Source organism: Falco peregrinus, chromosome 5 (assembly GCF_023634155.1).
Source record: "Falco peregrinus isolate bFalPer1 chromosome 5, bFalPer1.pri, whole genome shotgun sequence".
In the NCBI taxonomy this organism is placed as follows: Eukaryota; Metazoa; Chordata; class Aves; order Falconiformes; family Falconidae; genus Falco; species Falco peregrinus.
The window spans coordinates 36,472,205-36,484,932 of NC_073725.1; the positions used below are offsets into that span (position 1 = coordinate 36,472,205).

The window sequence follows — 12,728 nt, forward strand, 5'->3', positions numbered from 1 at the left end:
CCGAGTGCAATACTAATTTAAGACCCCTGTCCTTCAAACACTTGGGCTTGTGCTTAAGTATTCCATAACTCTGGGGCAGACCTGTAATTTATTTGGTGCATTTTGGTGTTGAGGACAATGAGACCCAGTCTCATTGAAACCTTCAGGAACTGCTGCAATACAAATGTTAAATAATAATGAGTAATGCTATTGAAATCAAAGCGAATAGTCACGTATTTAAATGAAAGTGTGAATTATCATCAGAGGCTATTGTTCTTGTGTGTGAATTAAAACTATTACAGCTGTTATTTTGTCTCCCATTCTGATTGCAGAGGTAGAGGAAGAATCTTGGTTTTGACTAAACTCATTTTTTGAGAAGAAAACTTAAGTTTCAGAAGGATTCTGAATGTAAATTTGAATAGGGTAGGATTGTGGAATAGCAAAAATGTAGCAAGTTTGACAAAGTTTGCGTGAAAGCTGCTGGGTTTGCGGTAATAACATATCAGTTATAATGTGACTTTTTACTAGGATTTTTTTTTCTAGACAACTTCATATTGTAAGGACAGCAAAATACGTGTTGAAATCATGGAGATTTGATTGTTCTGACTAGGAACAAAAATGTTGTGATTAAAGGAAAAAACCTTTTTAACAGCATATGATGATTTTATGGTCATTCTGTTTGTAGACAATTGATACAATTGATGTTTCAGATACTTTTTTGGCAGAGAAACATGATTGTTCTTGGTCCCGGTAAATACAGTGAAATGCTGCTACTGCTGTGCTAATCCATATTAAGCTGCATTTGCTTCTGATATATTTGCTTCTGCTTTTTTCCCCCTTTTTTTTCCCCCTCTTTTTCTTTTTTTTTTTTTCATTGCTGTACTTTAGCACTCTTCTATTGTTTACATTGAATTCCAGGACTGTTGTGAACATGCTGCAGCCTCCAGTGATAAATCTGAACAGGTGAATTAGATGCTTCAATTAAATCTCAAATCTTTGTGCAATTATGGCAGGTACTTTGCTAGTAGATATTTGCAGTTATTTGAGTAGGTATTGATTTCATTGGATTATGTTGTCTATCACTGTCTCTGTTGAGTATATAGTTTGTTTCTCACTGTGAATGTTGCAGTGACTAGAAAAATGGTCTTTGGTGGCTAAAAGGTCTTTGTGAGGTATCGTGTCTTGTGATAGACTTGCCTTGATCAAGTCTGTATATAATGAGAGTTTTCTACTATTTACGGATACCAAAAAAGTTGTGCTAGTGTCCTTTCCAGAATCTTTATCTCTTACAATGCAACTAGCCTAATACTCATTCAGCTTTCACTTACCTGCTGTCTTTCCATATGAATTTGCCAATACATTTAAACTACTTCAACACAGGACGTGCATTTTCAACAGTCATTTCAAAGTATTATTTGCTTCTCTGCTGCTGCAGTGACTGGGAATCCGAGCCATAGGTAGCAGCTCCACTCTGCTAGTCTTGCGTAGGAAAAGAAGAAAAAGGCAGTCCGTACGGCAGGTGTACCTGCAGTTTCTCCTCTCCTCACACAGGCATAACTTCTCTTTCGAAGCTGACATATCAGTTGTTCTTTTGTGGCAGAAAGGCAGACAGTACTTTGTTGTAGGAATGGTTTGGGTTGGAAGGGACCTTAGAGATCGTCTACTTCCAGCCCCCCTACCGTGGGCAGGGACACCTTCCACTAGAAGTTGTTTGGTGCTTTCCAGAGTAAGACAGGTAGATGTGCAGTGGTAATTAAGTCCTTTATATGAATTGCAACATGACTGCAAATTTGCTTAATCAAGCTTAATAGGATGAGACGCATGGGGATGCGTGCATGAGCGCAGATGATCATAATTAAGTCCGAAGTGGCAAATTGAAGTAATGTATCATTGGAACTCATTATACACTTTAGGTTATCTAAATTCATATCTCAAGGATAGTTTAATTTCTTGAACAAATCTGATGTGTATCTGCTCAGCTTTAGACCAAAGAAATATTATTTGGGTCTATTATACTGCCCAAGTAGTCTTCCCTTTTAGGTAGGTATTTGTAGCTTTATAGATTTCTTCTCCTAAAATTGATTTTTATCAGTGTTTCTCATCAGATCATAAACAAAGATTTTAATAACCAGGGCTGTAGCAGAAGTATGCTACCTCATCTCTAACCATTGTTCTTATGTGTTACTCCTGCAAGTTGATGGAGGATTGCATTAATAAATGCGATAAATACTATTCCAGCCCAAGGGAACAGTTGGGTTAAAGTATAGTCTGCAAAATCTAGACCATACCAAAGCACACTGAAACCAGGTTTAGTACTGTGCAAGATATTGGAAGTCCTTACATTGCACATGGAAGAATTTAGTTACAGGCATTTTGTATAAAATACTACCTTTTCTGTTCTCTGGCTACCCAACATCAATCTTGAACTTATAAAAAAAAAAAAAAAAAAAAAAGAAAAAAAAAAAAAGAAAACATCAGTAAGTGCTTATATATGCTTCTGTAAAAGTGTAATGGGTACTCCTTGTCATAACACCACTCAAACTATGAAGCTATTACAGTTTTGTGGAAACTGAAAATCTAGTTCCATATGCTTTCTGTGCTATATGCAGAAATGCTGTAAGTTACACTAAATAATTTGTCCTCAAACTACAGCCTACTTCAGGTTGCATTTAATTTTCATGTAGTCTTTAAAACGATCAGGTATGCCAGAAAGTGCATACCTGACTTAAAGCAGAGATTTGTGCCAATTCCATCTGCTGGTAGAGTTTACCCAGAGTCTCCAGCAGGAAGGTTTGCTATATTCCAGGCATTTTTCCCTCTTGATTTACTTACCTCCCTCCTTCCAGCCTATGCACACACTGTGCATGCTTTTCAGATCAAGTAAGTGAGAGGTTGGGTGACAAATTAGACTGGAAGCATCTGTTTCTGCTTCTGTGTTGGAAATGCTGAGACAAAAATATACTGTATGTGAAGTGAGTTAGTGCATTTATCCAACATAACTTCACTTTGGAGATGATGCTTCACTAGGTGAATTGTCCCTGAAATTGGACTACTACTGAAAATAAATTTTGCATTTTATAGCAGACTAAAGGAAAGTTAATAACACAGATGTACTGTAGAGGGCATAAAGATTCACTGGAAATACATGACAAATCTGTATTTTAGTAGCTGAACATACTCAATAGGGTTTTCTAACTGTATCTGAACATTTATTTATTTTTTTAATGCTAGCACTCTTGAAGACTGGGAGTTTTCTGTTTGAATATAGGTTTAGGAACCTGTGTTAGTAAATATTTGCTCTTATAATCAAGCATTCCAGAATCTGACCTTCAAGCCCTCAGGATTTAGGATTTTAACATTTCTTTATTTACTTACTTATTTTAGTCTTATGAAATTATTTCAGTTTTATCTGGCATCTTATAGTTTGTCAAGTTATTGATTTAATAAGATATTCCTTTCTAAATTTGTGTTTTCTTATGTGCTCTCTTCAAAGAATTCTATTCCATAAAAATTGTACTTAGATGTTTGCATTGGGAAATTAAAAACAGGGTGCTCCAGGTTGCTGCTTGGAAAAAGAAAAAGGTGAAGAGTAATAATCTCTTTTTGTGTCAGTACTACCACAAGATTTTCTTGTACAGCATAAACTTCACAACTAGCACCTGCAGTTTCAGGTGCTTAGGAGGTCTTTCATCATAAAATGTCCAAGTTGCATTTGGATCGGCGCAGTTCTCTTACGGTTGGTAAAATCCTGACACTTTTCAGACCAGGTTGTTGAAGAAATTTTTTATGTTCAGCTTTAATGAAGTTAAATGTATGAGTAAAATTCTGCAGGACTGAAACCACAATGAGGTCCTCTTTCTCATGTCTTCGAGAGTAATTACAGAGAAAGGAGATTAGTATGTATTACATCAGCTTTCCCTTGAGTAGAAAACCAAAGGTTCATTCTAATGATTTGTGTGGTATTAAGTAGATTATGCTTTGTAAGCACTAAGGTTTTATACCTAATTCCTGAATCCACAAGTAATCTTAAAAGATGTCTAATAATAATTTGAAATGAAAATGCATTTATTGGCAAACATAAAAGGCAAAAGGTCATGCTGATGTACTATGCGGTGTTCTTTCTTGGCTGTCCTGCACTGCTGCTGCAAAATGGAGAGTACTGCTCAATAAACTTTCAGTATATCAAAAAACCTAAAAGCATCCTTAATTTAATAGTTCTCACAGTATTGCATCTTCCCTGGGTGGCAAGAGAAATGTGTGGCATTTGGTAACACAGCATTAAGTATTTTGAATCATCTGTCTGAGCATGTCAAACATACGGGTTTGTATTTCACATTGTGTTGTAGATCACCTCTTCCCCTTTATGAATGCTCTAGGTTTTAAAAGAGACACTAATTACTTGTTCAGTTAAGATAAATGCTGACACTGTCTCTTGCTAAATGTCCCTGAAGACTGTATGTAGGCAACCTACAACTCAAATTTTACAGGTTTTGGGGGGGGGTTAGATTTTTTCTCTCCTTTTGAGAAGTTGGAGAAATGAGGTAGACCCAAATCTCAGTCTGTTATATAAAGTCCTTGTACAGACTTGCAGTTGTAGAAATTAATAATGATATTTAGTAGTACTTTCTTTTTCTTGTGGCCCGCCATCTTTGACAGAGTATTTATATCCCCCATATTTATATTTGTTGCTCACTTGAACTATCAGTCTACAAAGCCACATCTATTTTTACAGTGTTTCACCAGTGCTATGATATGCTGAATAGCAAAGGGATTCTGATTTCAGCTGCACCATTGTAGAATATAGTTTTATATGTGACACATTTCTACTGACATCAGTCAAATTTCTCTGGATTTTCATGGCTGTAACTGAGATGAGAATTTAGTCTCAAGTCTCACTAGGTTTTTCAAAGCCCTACAACATCTCTTACTTAAATACCTTCTTGTTGTAGCAATTCTTTCTGGCAAAAGATGTAGGTAATCCCATGTTTGGATTTCAGTTAGAAGTTCCTTTTTGCACAGGCCCATGTTTTCCTTCACAATTCTCTTCTTTAGACTGAAGCTGTAAATCTGTGCTCTCAGTCACTCACAGCTAAAGCAGATAAGGGATTTGAGGACCTAATGTAGGACAAAAGTGTTTTATCCAACACTGGATAAAGCTTCCACGCTCCTTTTGCCACTGTTCCCATCCTCCTCCATTGCTGCTTAATTTTGAAGGCAGATAAGCGCTTTACCCACCCGGTGTTCTGACAAAACGATAGTGCATGGGGTGGGACTCTGGCATTCATAGCATGGTTTCTCACTCAGGCTTCACCAGGCACAAGCTGAAAGAAGTAGTGTAGAGCCCCTCGAGGATCTCAAACCAAGAGGCAGCTCATGCCAGTGTGGTTCCAGCTGGGTAAGGCTCTTCATAAAATATCGTACTTCATAGGGAGATATCTTGGCAGTAGTTGCTCCTTGCTTTTTGTATCATTTGTCATGCTTGCCAAGGGAGTAGAAGCCATGAGAGCAATTTCCTCCTTCCTGAGGGAATCAAGAATTCTTCCAGCTCTGGACACCCTCCTTTGATTTGAAACTCTTCATTATGCAAAAAAACCAAAGCAACTCATCAGTAAAATATTGTAGTCTTGTGGTTAGGGCAGTGGATCAGGTCATAGGTTTGAGGTGTGTTATTACCAGAACTCAAGATTTGTTTGTTGATTGCTTAGTGTAATATGTGGGGTTATCCTGGAAGACTTCCCCTTTTCAGGTGAATGCACTAACCGCAGCACTGTTTTATAAAGGTAGAGTATCACTGCTGTTCCTTTATTTCTCATTTAAAAAAAAAATAAAATTGTTTTCTAGGCATCACCTTTTTCTACGATTAAAATCTCACCTGTAGGATTCTGCATTTATTGGTAATTTTAAATTACAGTAGTTTCTTCCTTATGAACACATCAGGCCTATGATACATGCAGCCCTATTGGATTACTTACGCAGAGCTAAGCTGATCAGTGAAACAAAGTTTGCCTGTATCCAGCAGCGCAAGAGTCCCACAATTTGTATGGGTAGGTCATCTGATGAATTTGTGATGCAGATCTTTTGCTGGTTTTCTGCCTGGTTGGAAGTCTCATATGCTCTAATTGAGTTTGGGAAAATAAGGTTAGAAATACGGTAAGCCTAGTGTTCCAGATTGCACTATGAGGTGTGTATTTGTCCTGTCTGCACAAGGAGCACAGGCACTTGCTTGCAAGGTTCTGGATTTACTTCTGAAGATCAGGAGCATATAGATTTCTCAGATCTTGTTTGAGTCTGTGCATTCTGAGCAAAATCAGTTTACTCTGTGATTTAGGCCAGTAAAGGAAAGGAAATGTATTTAATTTTCATTCGGTGGGTTTTTTCCACTGTGAAGGTTTTTTTGGGTAAAAATTTTATTGTAAATGTGAAAGAATAATAATAAGAAAAATAGGAAAATCATCATGGTTTATGATTTGATTGTTTTCCATTGTTTTTGGAAGAAAACCAAATTTTGCATACAAATTTTGTCATCAACAGATTTGTTTTGTTAATATAGTATTAGGGTAGTGTAAAAAGCTGTCATAAAAATGAGGGATCCTGGGTACAAAATACCTACATCAACTTTCTACTCCGATACCTGATCATGAGAATACCACTATTGTTGTCAAACATGTGCGGCTTGTGTAACAGAGGGTGTCTGGTATGTACTTAACAGGTGGTAGAATCATTTGAAAAATGAAAATACTTTGAAACTGAAATTGTTTGCTCCTAAGAAAGGGGACCTTGTTATTTTTCTTATAGCAATAAACAAGAGAAGCACTCCATTTTAGAAGGAAAACTTTAATAAGCCAATTTTTGTAGCAGTTCAAAGTTACTGAAGTGCTGTATTGTCAACAAGAGTTGCAGTTTGACTTTAAAGTTTGTTAGTGTAATTTGTCTCCTACTGTAGGTACATGGAGACATCTCTGTGTGCCTGTATGTTAGGTAGTAAACTTTTGTTCCAGATTTGTTGGCCAGGCTTTGAATTGTTATTTCTGTAGAGATATCAAAATGAGTATGTTTTCCAATTATTATCTTCTCAGTATATATTTAATACTAATATCCATCGTATAAACAGGAGATAGAAAACAAAATTTCTTCACTGAATATATTAGAAAAATAGTAACATAGAAGATAGCGAAAGTCATATTTTAGCACGTATCAGCCTGCCATACATTAACTTCAGTGGGACTGATTCTATAAATAAACTTGTATATAAATTTTAATTGAGTCTGTTCAGTTGTCTGATTTCCCTAAAATCTGTATTAGTTCGCTGTTCTGTGAAAAACAGAGAAAAAAATTCACTACATAAACAATTGCCCCTTTGTTTGAAGGTTCAAGCTCAAGTGCGACACGCAAAACTCAACTTTGACAAACTGAAGACTGATGTCTGTCAAAAAGTGGATCTTTTGGGAGCGAGCAGATGCAACCTACTTTCTCATGTGTTAACAACCTATCAGGTATACAAATAAATTGTTGACTCCAAAAGAAATATTTCCTGTTGATATATGGGGGTTTTAAGAGGTTACCGTGGCAATATTCTACTGTAAGAGTATGTAACTCGTATTGGAGGAGAGATGTGAAGATTGCACTGAAAGCAGATTGTTGTTAAGCTAACGCTGCATTAAAATTTTATCCTACCTTACAGACAACCCTTCTTCATTTTTGGGAGAAAACTTCACACACGATGGCAGCCATCCATGAAAGTTTCAAAGGTTATCAGCCATATGAATTCACTATGTTAAAGGTAAGGAATGTATAGATATGTTTGTTTGCCCCGTGATAACCAATAAGAGATCATACAAGGATGTGGAAAGTACACATTCATATTTTTTCCATATATTATCTGACAATTTTATCCCTGTTGTGTCTTCTCATTTAAATACAGGTTTTCTGTTTAATGCACTTCTGGCTAGCAGGATCAAAATCTGCGTGTAGAGTGCAGTGACTAAGGAATATTTCAAAGGAAGACATTATTCAGGGCTGGACTTATGTATGTGTTTAATGCTAACTGGGATTATGTTTGATTATTCCTAAAGAATCATAAAATCCAGCAGAATTAGGGACTTAAGTTGCTCTCCAAAATCTCACAAGTGAATTAATATTTTGCATCTGTTTTTAAAAACTCACACGCTTTAAGAACACCGTATTGGACTGAATAGGAGTACATGGATACTCAGGGTTCCAATACTTGTACTCAGACTTTTTAACCCTTAACTGATCTGGGAAATACTGTTTTGCTTGATTAGTGATATTTGCTGATCCTTTATAATCTTTGAATATGGAATATGTGCAATATCTGACTGACGTCTGAGTTCAGAGTTTTACCAGGTGTCTAAAAATAATCATTCAGCACTGTGTATTTTCCTGGTCATGCCTGCCCCTGATATGAAGTTGCTTTGCCTATTGCAATTCGAGGTTCAGTAGAGGAGTGGGAAAACAGTGAAAAAAAATGTTAATTTTCCAGTTATCCCCATAGACATCTTTGTCCTGTAGTTATTTTTGTGTAACATAATAACTATGTGATTGCCTGATCCTGTTTGCATGGGAGAAAAATAACATTTGTCTGAAGGAGGCCCGACAAAAAGGTTACCATCGGGAGCAAAGTGGGGAATGAACAGCTTGTGGCAAAGTCACTTTTGCTTGGAGAGACAACCCAGTTTGAAAATGGTTACCAGTCATGGCCTCAATCTATGAGACACATGTGCATATGACACCCAGAAATGGAAGTTGGGCTGCATTGTGCTATATATAGCCCGTGGCTACCCCAGAGCTCCTAGAAAAGGGGCACCTGGAGGTATAAGGTTTAATTCACCCCAGATACCAAACTTGTCTGTACATGACTATGCTATATTTAAAGTTGTTTTCTAGAATGCGGGTTGGGAGGGAGCAGTTTCTGAACTTTGAAGTGCATAAAGAGCTTGTGGAGACTGTTACTCCTGCAGCTTGAAACATCACAACAGACCAACCAACAAAAAAATGTCAAGCTCAACCTCTCCTAGCTGAGGTCAAAAATAAAAGAAGGCTCATAAATGTTTTCATCTTACCTAGCCTCTGAAGAATCCTGTCTTGCAGAAGTCCTCGTTCGCTATGAAGTTAACATAACTAAGCTTCTTTCTTGCATAGTCCACATCATGAAAGACGGCGTTTAGACAGAGCTTATATCCAGATTTCAGCAGGAGACAGCTGGGCATAGGTCTTGACATTGCTAGTAATTGCCTACAGACGCCTCCCATTGCAACAGTGTCTAGTTCACAGCCTGGGTACCATGCTGGTGGGCTGTTTTCACAACTTCCTGGTCTTAGAAGGTTTCTGAGGAATTTTTTCTCTTTGCTTTGATACAAACCTATTCCAGTCTTAATTTTGTGTAGGTAGCCTATATTGTTGCTGGGTATTTATTTGTTATTCTCTTTTATATCTAAAAATGTGATTATTTGAACAAGACATACTGTGTTTCAAAATGTACAGTAACATTTGGACACTTTGGAGATAAACTTGTACAGAAAATGCACCTGTTCTGAAGTGTGGAGTACCCTTGTGATGGAGGATGAGAGAGGCTGGGGGTGCTTGTTATTTTCTGAACTTCCTCCTGTGAAAGATTTCAGTATAATCTAAATTTGAAATTAGGGTGGGAATCTATGATGAAGAAATACAATCTATATTGAGTCCACACGTGTAACAAGCACTCCCTTGATGCAAAAAGTTACTGTAAAAATGGCTGTGAATATTGTATTGTGTTTAGGATGCAGCCTAACTTTGTTATGAGAATCTTAACCATTTTTATTGTTGGCCTGCTGTGCTGAAAAGATGTGATTTCCTGGTTTTTGCGGTGGTATGTATGCTGAGAAATTATGCTAATCAGGAGGTAGTTTTATACTACAGTTTCATGGAAGTCTGTGCTTTCAGAAAACAGCTGCTTGGGAGTAAGACTTTTGTATCAGTTCTTTATTTCTTTCCATCTCTAGAGCATGGTACCATTTTCTGTACCAAAGTTAAGTGTCCTCCATGATCTCTTTTCCCCCAGTTAGTAGTTTCTGTTTGTTTATGTTATGTGATTGCTAAGGAGATTAAATCGAAATCTGGTGGTTGCATCAGGTGAGGTTCTGTTGCCTAAAAGAATAGAAGTCTGCGGCTACTTCAGGTGCCTTACTAGGGTAAGTCACCACCTCTGCTTGTCATTTCTGAAGGGTGTAAAACTCCCGTGAGTCCCGTGTCTCCTCTGCTAGACCTGGGTGTGGAACAACAGGTATTTATGGTTAGGGATCTGATCCCTACCAATCATACCATATGTTCGTGCCAGAGTAGCTATATATTAAGAAGGACCTGCAGCTAATTCTACATTGAGATTACATGGTGTTATTTTTTTATGAAGCACTAATAAATGGCTATAGCTGATCTAGGTTAAGTGTAGTTTCTGATGGAGAAACTTGTGGTCTAAAAATGTACCCAGTGAAGATGCCATGTTTGCTTTGACTTTATGCATTAAAAATATACAAGCAGAATATATAATTGCTTAAAACATACATAAAATGTTTCGGTGTGCCCATTTCTACATTTAATTGGGAGCTGTCCCTTTTAGAATATTTTTCCTTGTCTTGTATCTTAAAAGGAATCTTTCCTAGAAGAAAATATTGAATTTGGTTCTTGCAATCTTTTATGATTCCAGTTCTGATACTACCAGCTTAATTTTGCTCATACAAATGATTCTTCTGAATTAAACTAAGCATACATGTATGTAGGATTAACATTTTACTTTAAACAAGAATTTAAAGGAACTGTTAACATTTGACTTAGACATAGATTGTCTTACTGAAAATTAGAAGGTGTTATGTACTGGAAAATTACTATTTGTAGTTTGTACTACGAATATATTCGGGTACCAGGTTTACCTCAGGAAAGAGACTCTTAAATACCTCTTGGGATTGTTTCTGGAAAGAAAACATTGTCTTTAGAGATGTTTGCCAAGCGCCCTTAATGAAAAGCAGCCCATTTGTTTTCTTTGCTTCAGGGTATATGCTGAGAGTAGTATAATTGTGCTATTGCAGCTGTATTTCCTAACCGTGAGTTTTATGCTTGATGAAAGATGATTATTAATGTGCTAACAACTCTATGTATCGTGATGTAAAAGTATCTGTTACTGTATGCATTGCTGTAATACTAAAGATGATGGGCTGCTGTTTTGTTAAAGCCTTTAAGGTCTCATTGTCTTGAAATTACCATATATCAAATGAGTTCACATTTATTGCAGGGGCTACTTTTCATGAATAATACCTCTTTCTAATTTCTGTCACTGTTTATTTGCTTTAGTTACTTAATGAAAATTTAGTTGCATTTTTTACATTTTAATGCTATAATACCAAACTTCCTGAAGAAGCCTGGAAATAATAATAGCCCTGGTAAGGGAGTCAAAAGACGTAAATCTCAGGGCATCCATTTATTTCTGTGCAAAGTGGAATGCATCTGCCTGTGTTCCTAATGTGGTTTGGAGAACTCTATCTGAACAGGTACTACAAAACTGTTGCCTTCTGCTGACCTCTGCTGTAGTCTCCTATCCTTTCTTGTTCCTGTTCGCTGCAGCATGACTTTATGCATAGGTCAGATTACATATAATTTTATATTTTAGGGGTTTTGTAGGGATTTTTTGTGGAGTGGGGGTTTTTTTTCTGATGAATCTCCATGAGGAAATTCTGAGAGTACTTGCTTCTCCTCTTCCCTTTCCGTTCTCCCCCCAAATGAAACATATCCAAGTTTTTGTCTCTTCAGTGGTGTTGCACTTCTCCATATGCACCATGAGGTCCTGGGATATATCCCTGTCTCCTGGACCTGCCCTTAGCTGTATTGCTTTGATTCTTTCTCAGTCAAGAGGAAGCACATTAGCTGTCCAAGGCACTTGGGGGGAACTGTGGGCGAGCTGAGTGCGTTGTCAAACTCTGGTGATTTAATTGCAGAGGATGGGTTTTGTGTGCAGTCCAGATGATCTTGGCTTGACTTGATAGCAGCCCAGAGGCAGGTGAAGGAATTTTGTGAGTAGCAGTCAGACTCAGAATGGTGCCTGAGCTGGAACCAGGGTTAACTCTGCGGCAGAGGCACCCTTTGTCAGCTTGGATATTTGGTCTGAGTACTGGGAGCGTGCAAAATATCACTTGGTGACTTTTGGTTGTAGGAACAGGCAAGACAGGCAGAGTGAATTCACTGTGAACTTGCTCTGCTACCATGTACAGTCTTACCCTGATAGTAAGTATATTTTTATATATATATATATGTGTGTGTATGTATATATATATAGTAAAAGAGAAATAACCAAGCTAGGAAAATAGCTTTCTGAACGTACAAGGATCCTGCCTTAAGCCGCATACTGGTGTAGCTCGCAACAGAGTCTGTATGAGTGCCCCTGAGCGAAGTTACACAGTTGTCTGCTCTGAACCAGTGAAGTCAGGGACACTTCATACACCCAACTGAAAGGTGCTTGCTTTTGTCTGAACTCAGTCTGTGTCTTTACAGTCTCGTTTAATCACTACACTTGCTAGATGATGGGACTTCCCTTCTTCTGATGTAACCTGAAACAATTAGAATTGTTAGTGTGATTTCTATGCATGCTGACAGTAGTGATCACGTTACCATGGGTTCACGTTTAGAAAATGGTTGAGAGTAGCTTTTTAACACTCAGTTTTATTTCATACCCATTCTCTAGCTTTTTAAAATCTTTATAAAAAGAT

At 37.3% G+C, this 12,728-nt stretch overlaps 1 protein-coding gene across 3 annotated transcripts in view; it reads left to right on the forward strand.

Moving 5' to 3' along the window:
- ICA1 (islet cell autoantigen 1) overlaps positions 1-12,728 on the forward strand; it is a 73,593-nt gene that overhangs the window by 40,893 nt on the left and 19,972 nt on the right. For all 3 annotated transcript variants that reach the window (XM_055803388.1, XM_055803389.1, XM_055803390.1), the window contains exons 7-8: positions 7,347-7,472; positions 7,661-7,759. In XM_055803388.1, coding sequence (XP_055659363.1) covers positions 7,347-7,472; positions 7,661-7,759 — 225 coding nt within the window. The remainder of the gene's footprint in view (positions 1-7,346; positions 7,473-7,660; positions 7,760-12,728) is intronic.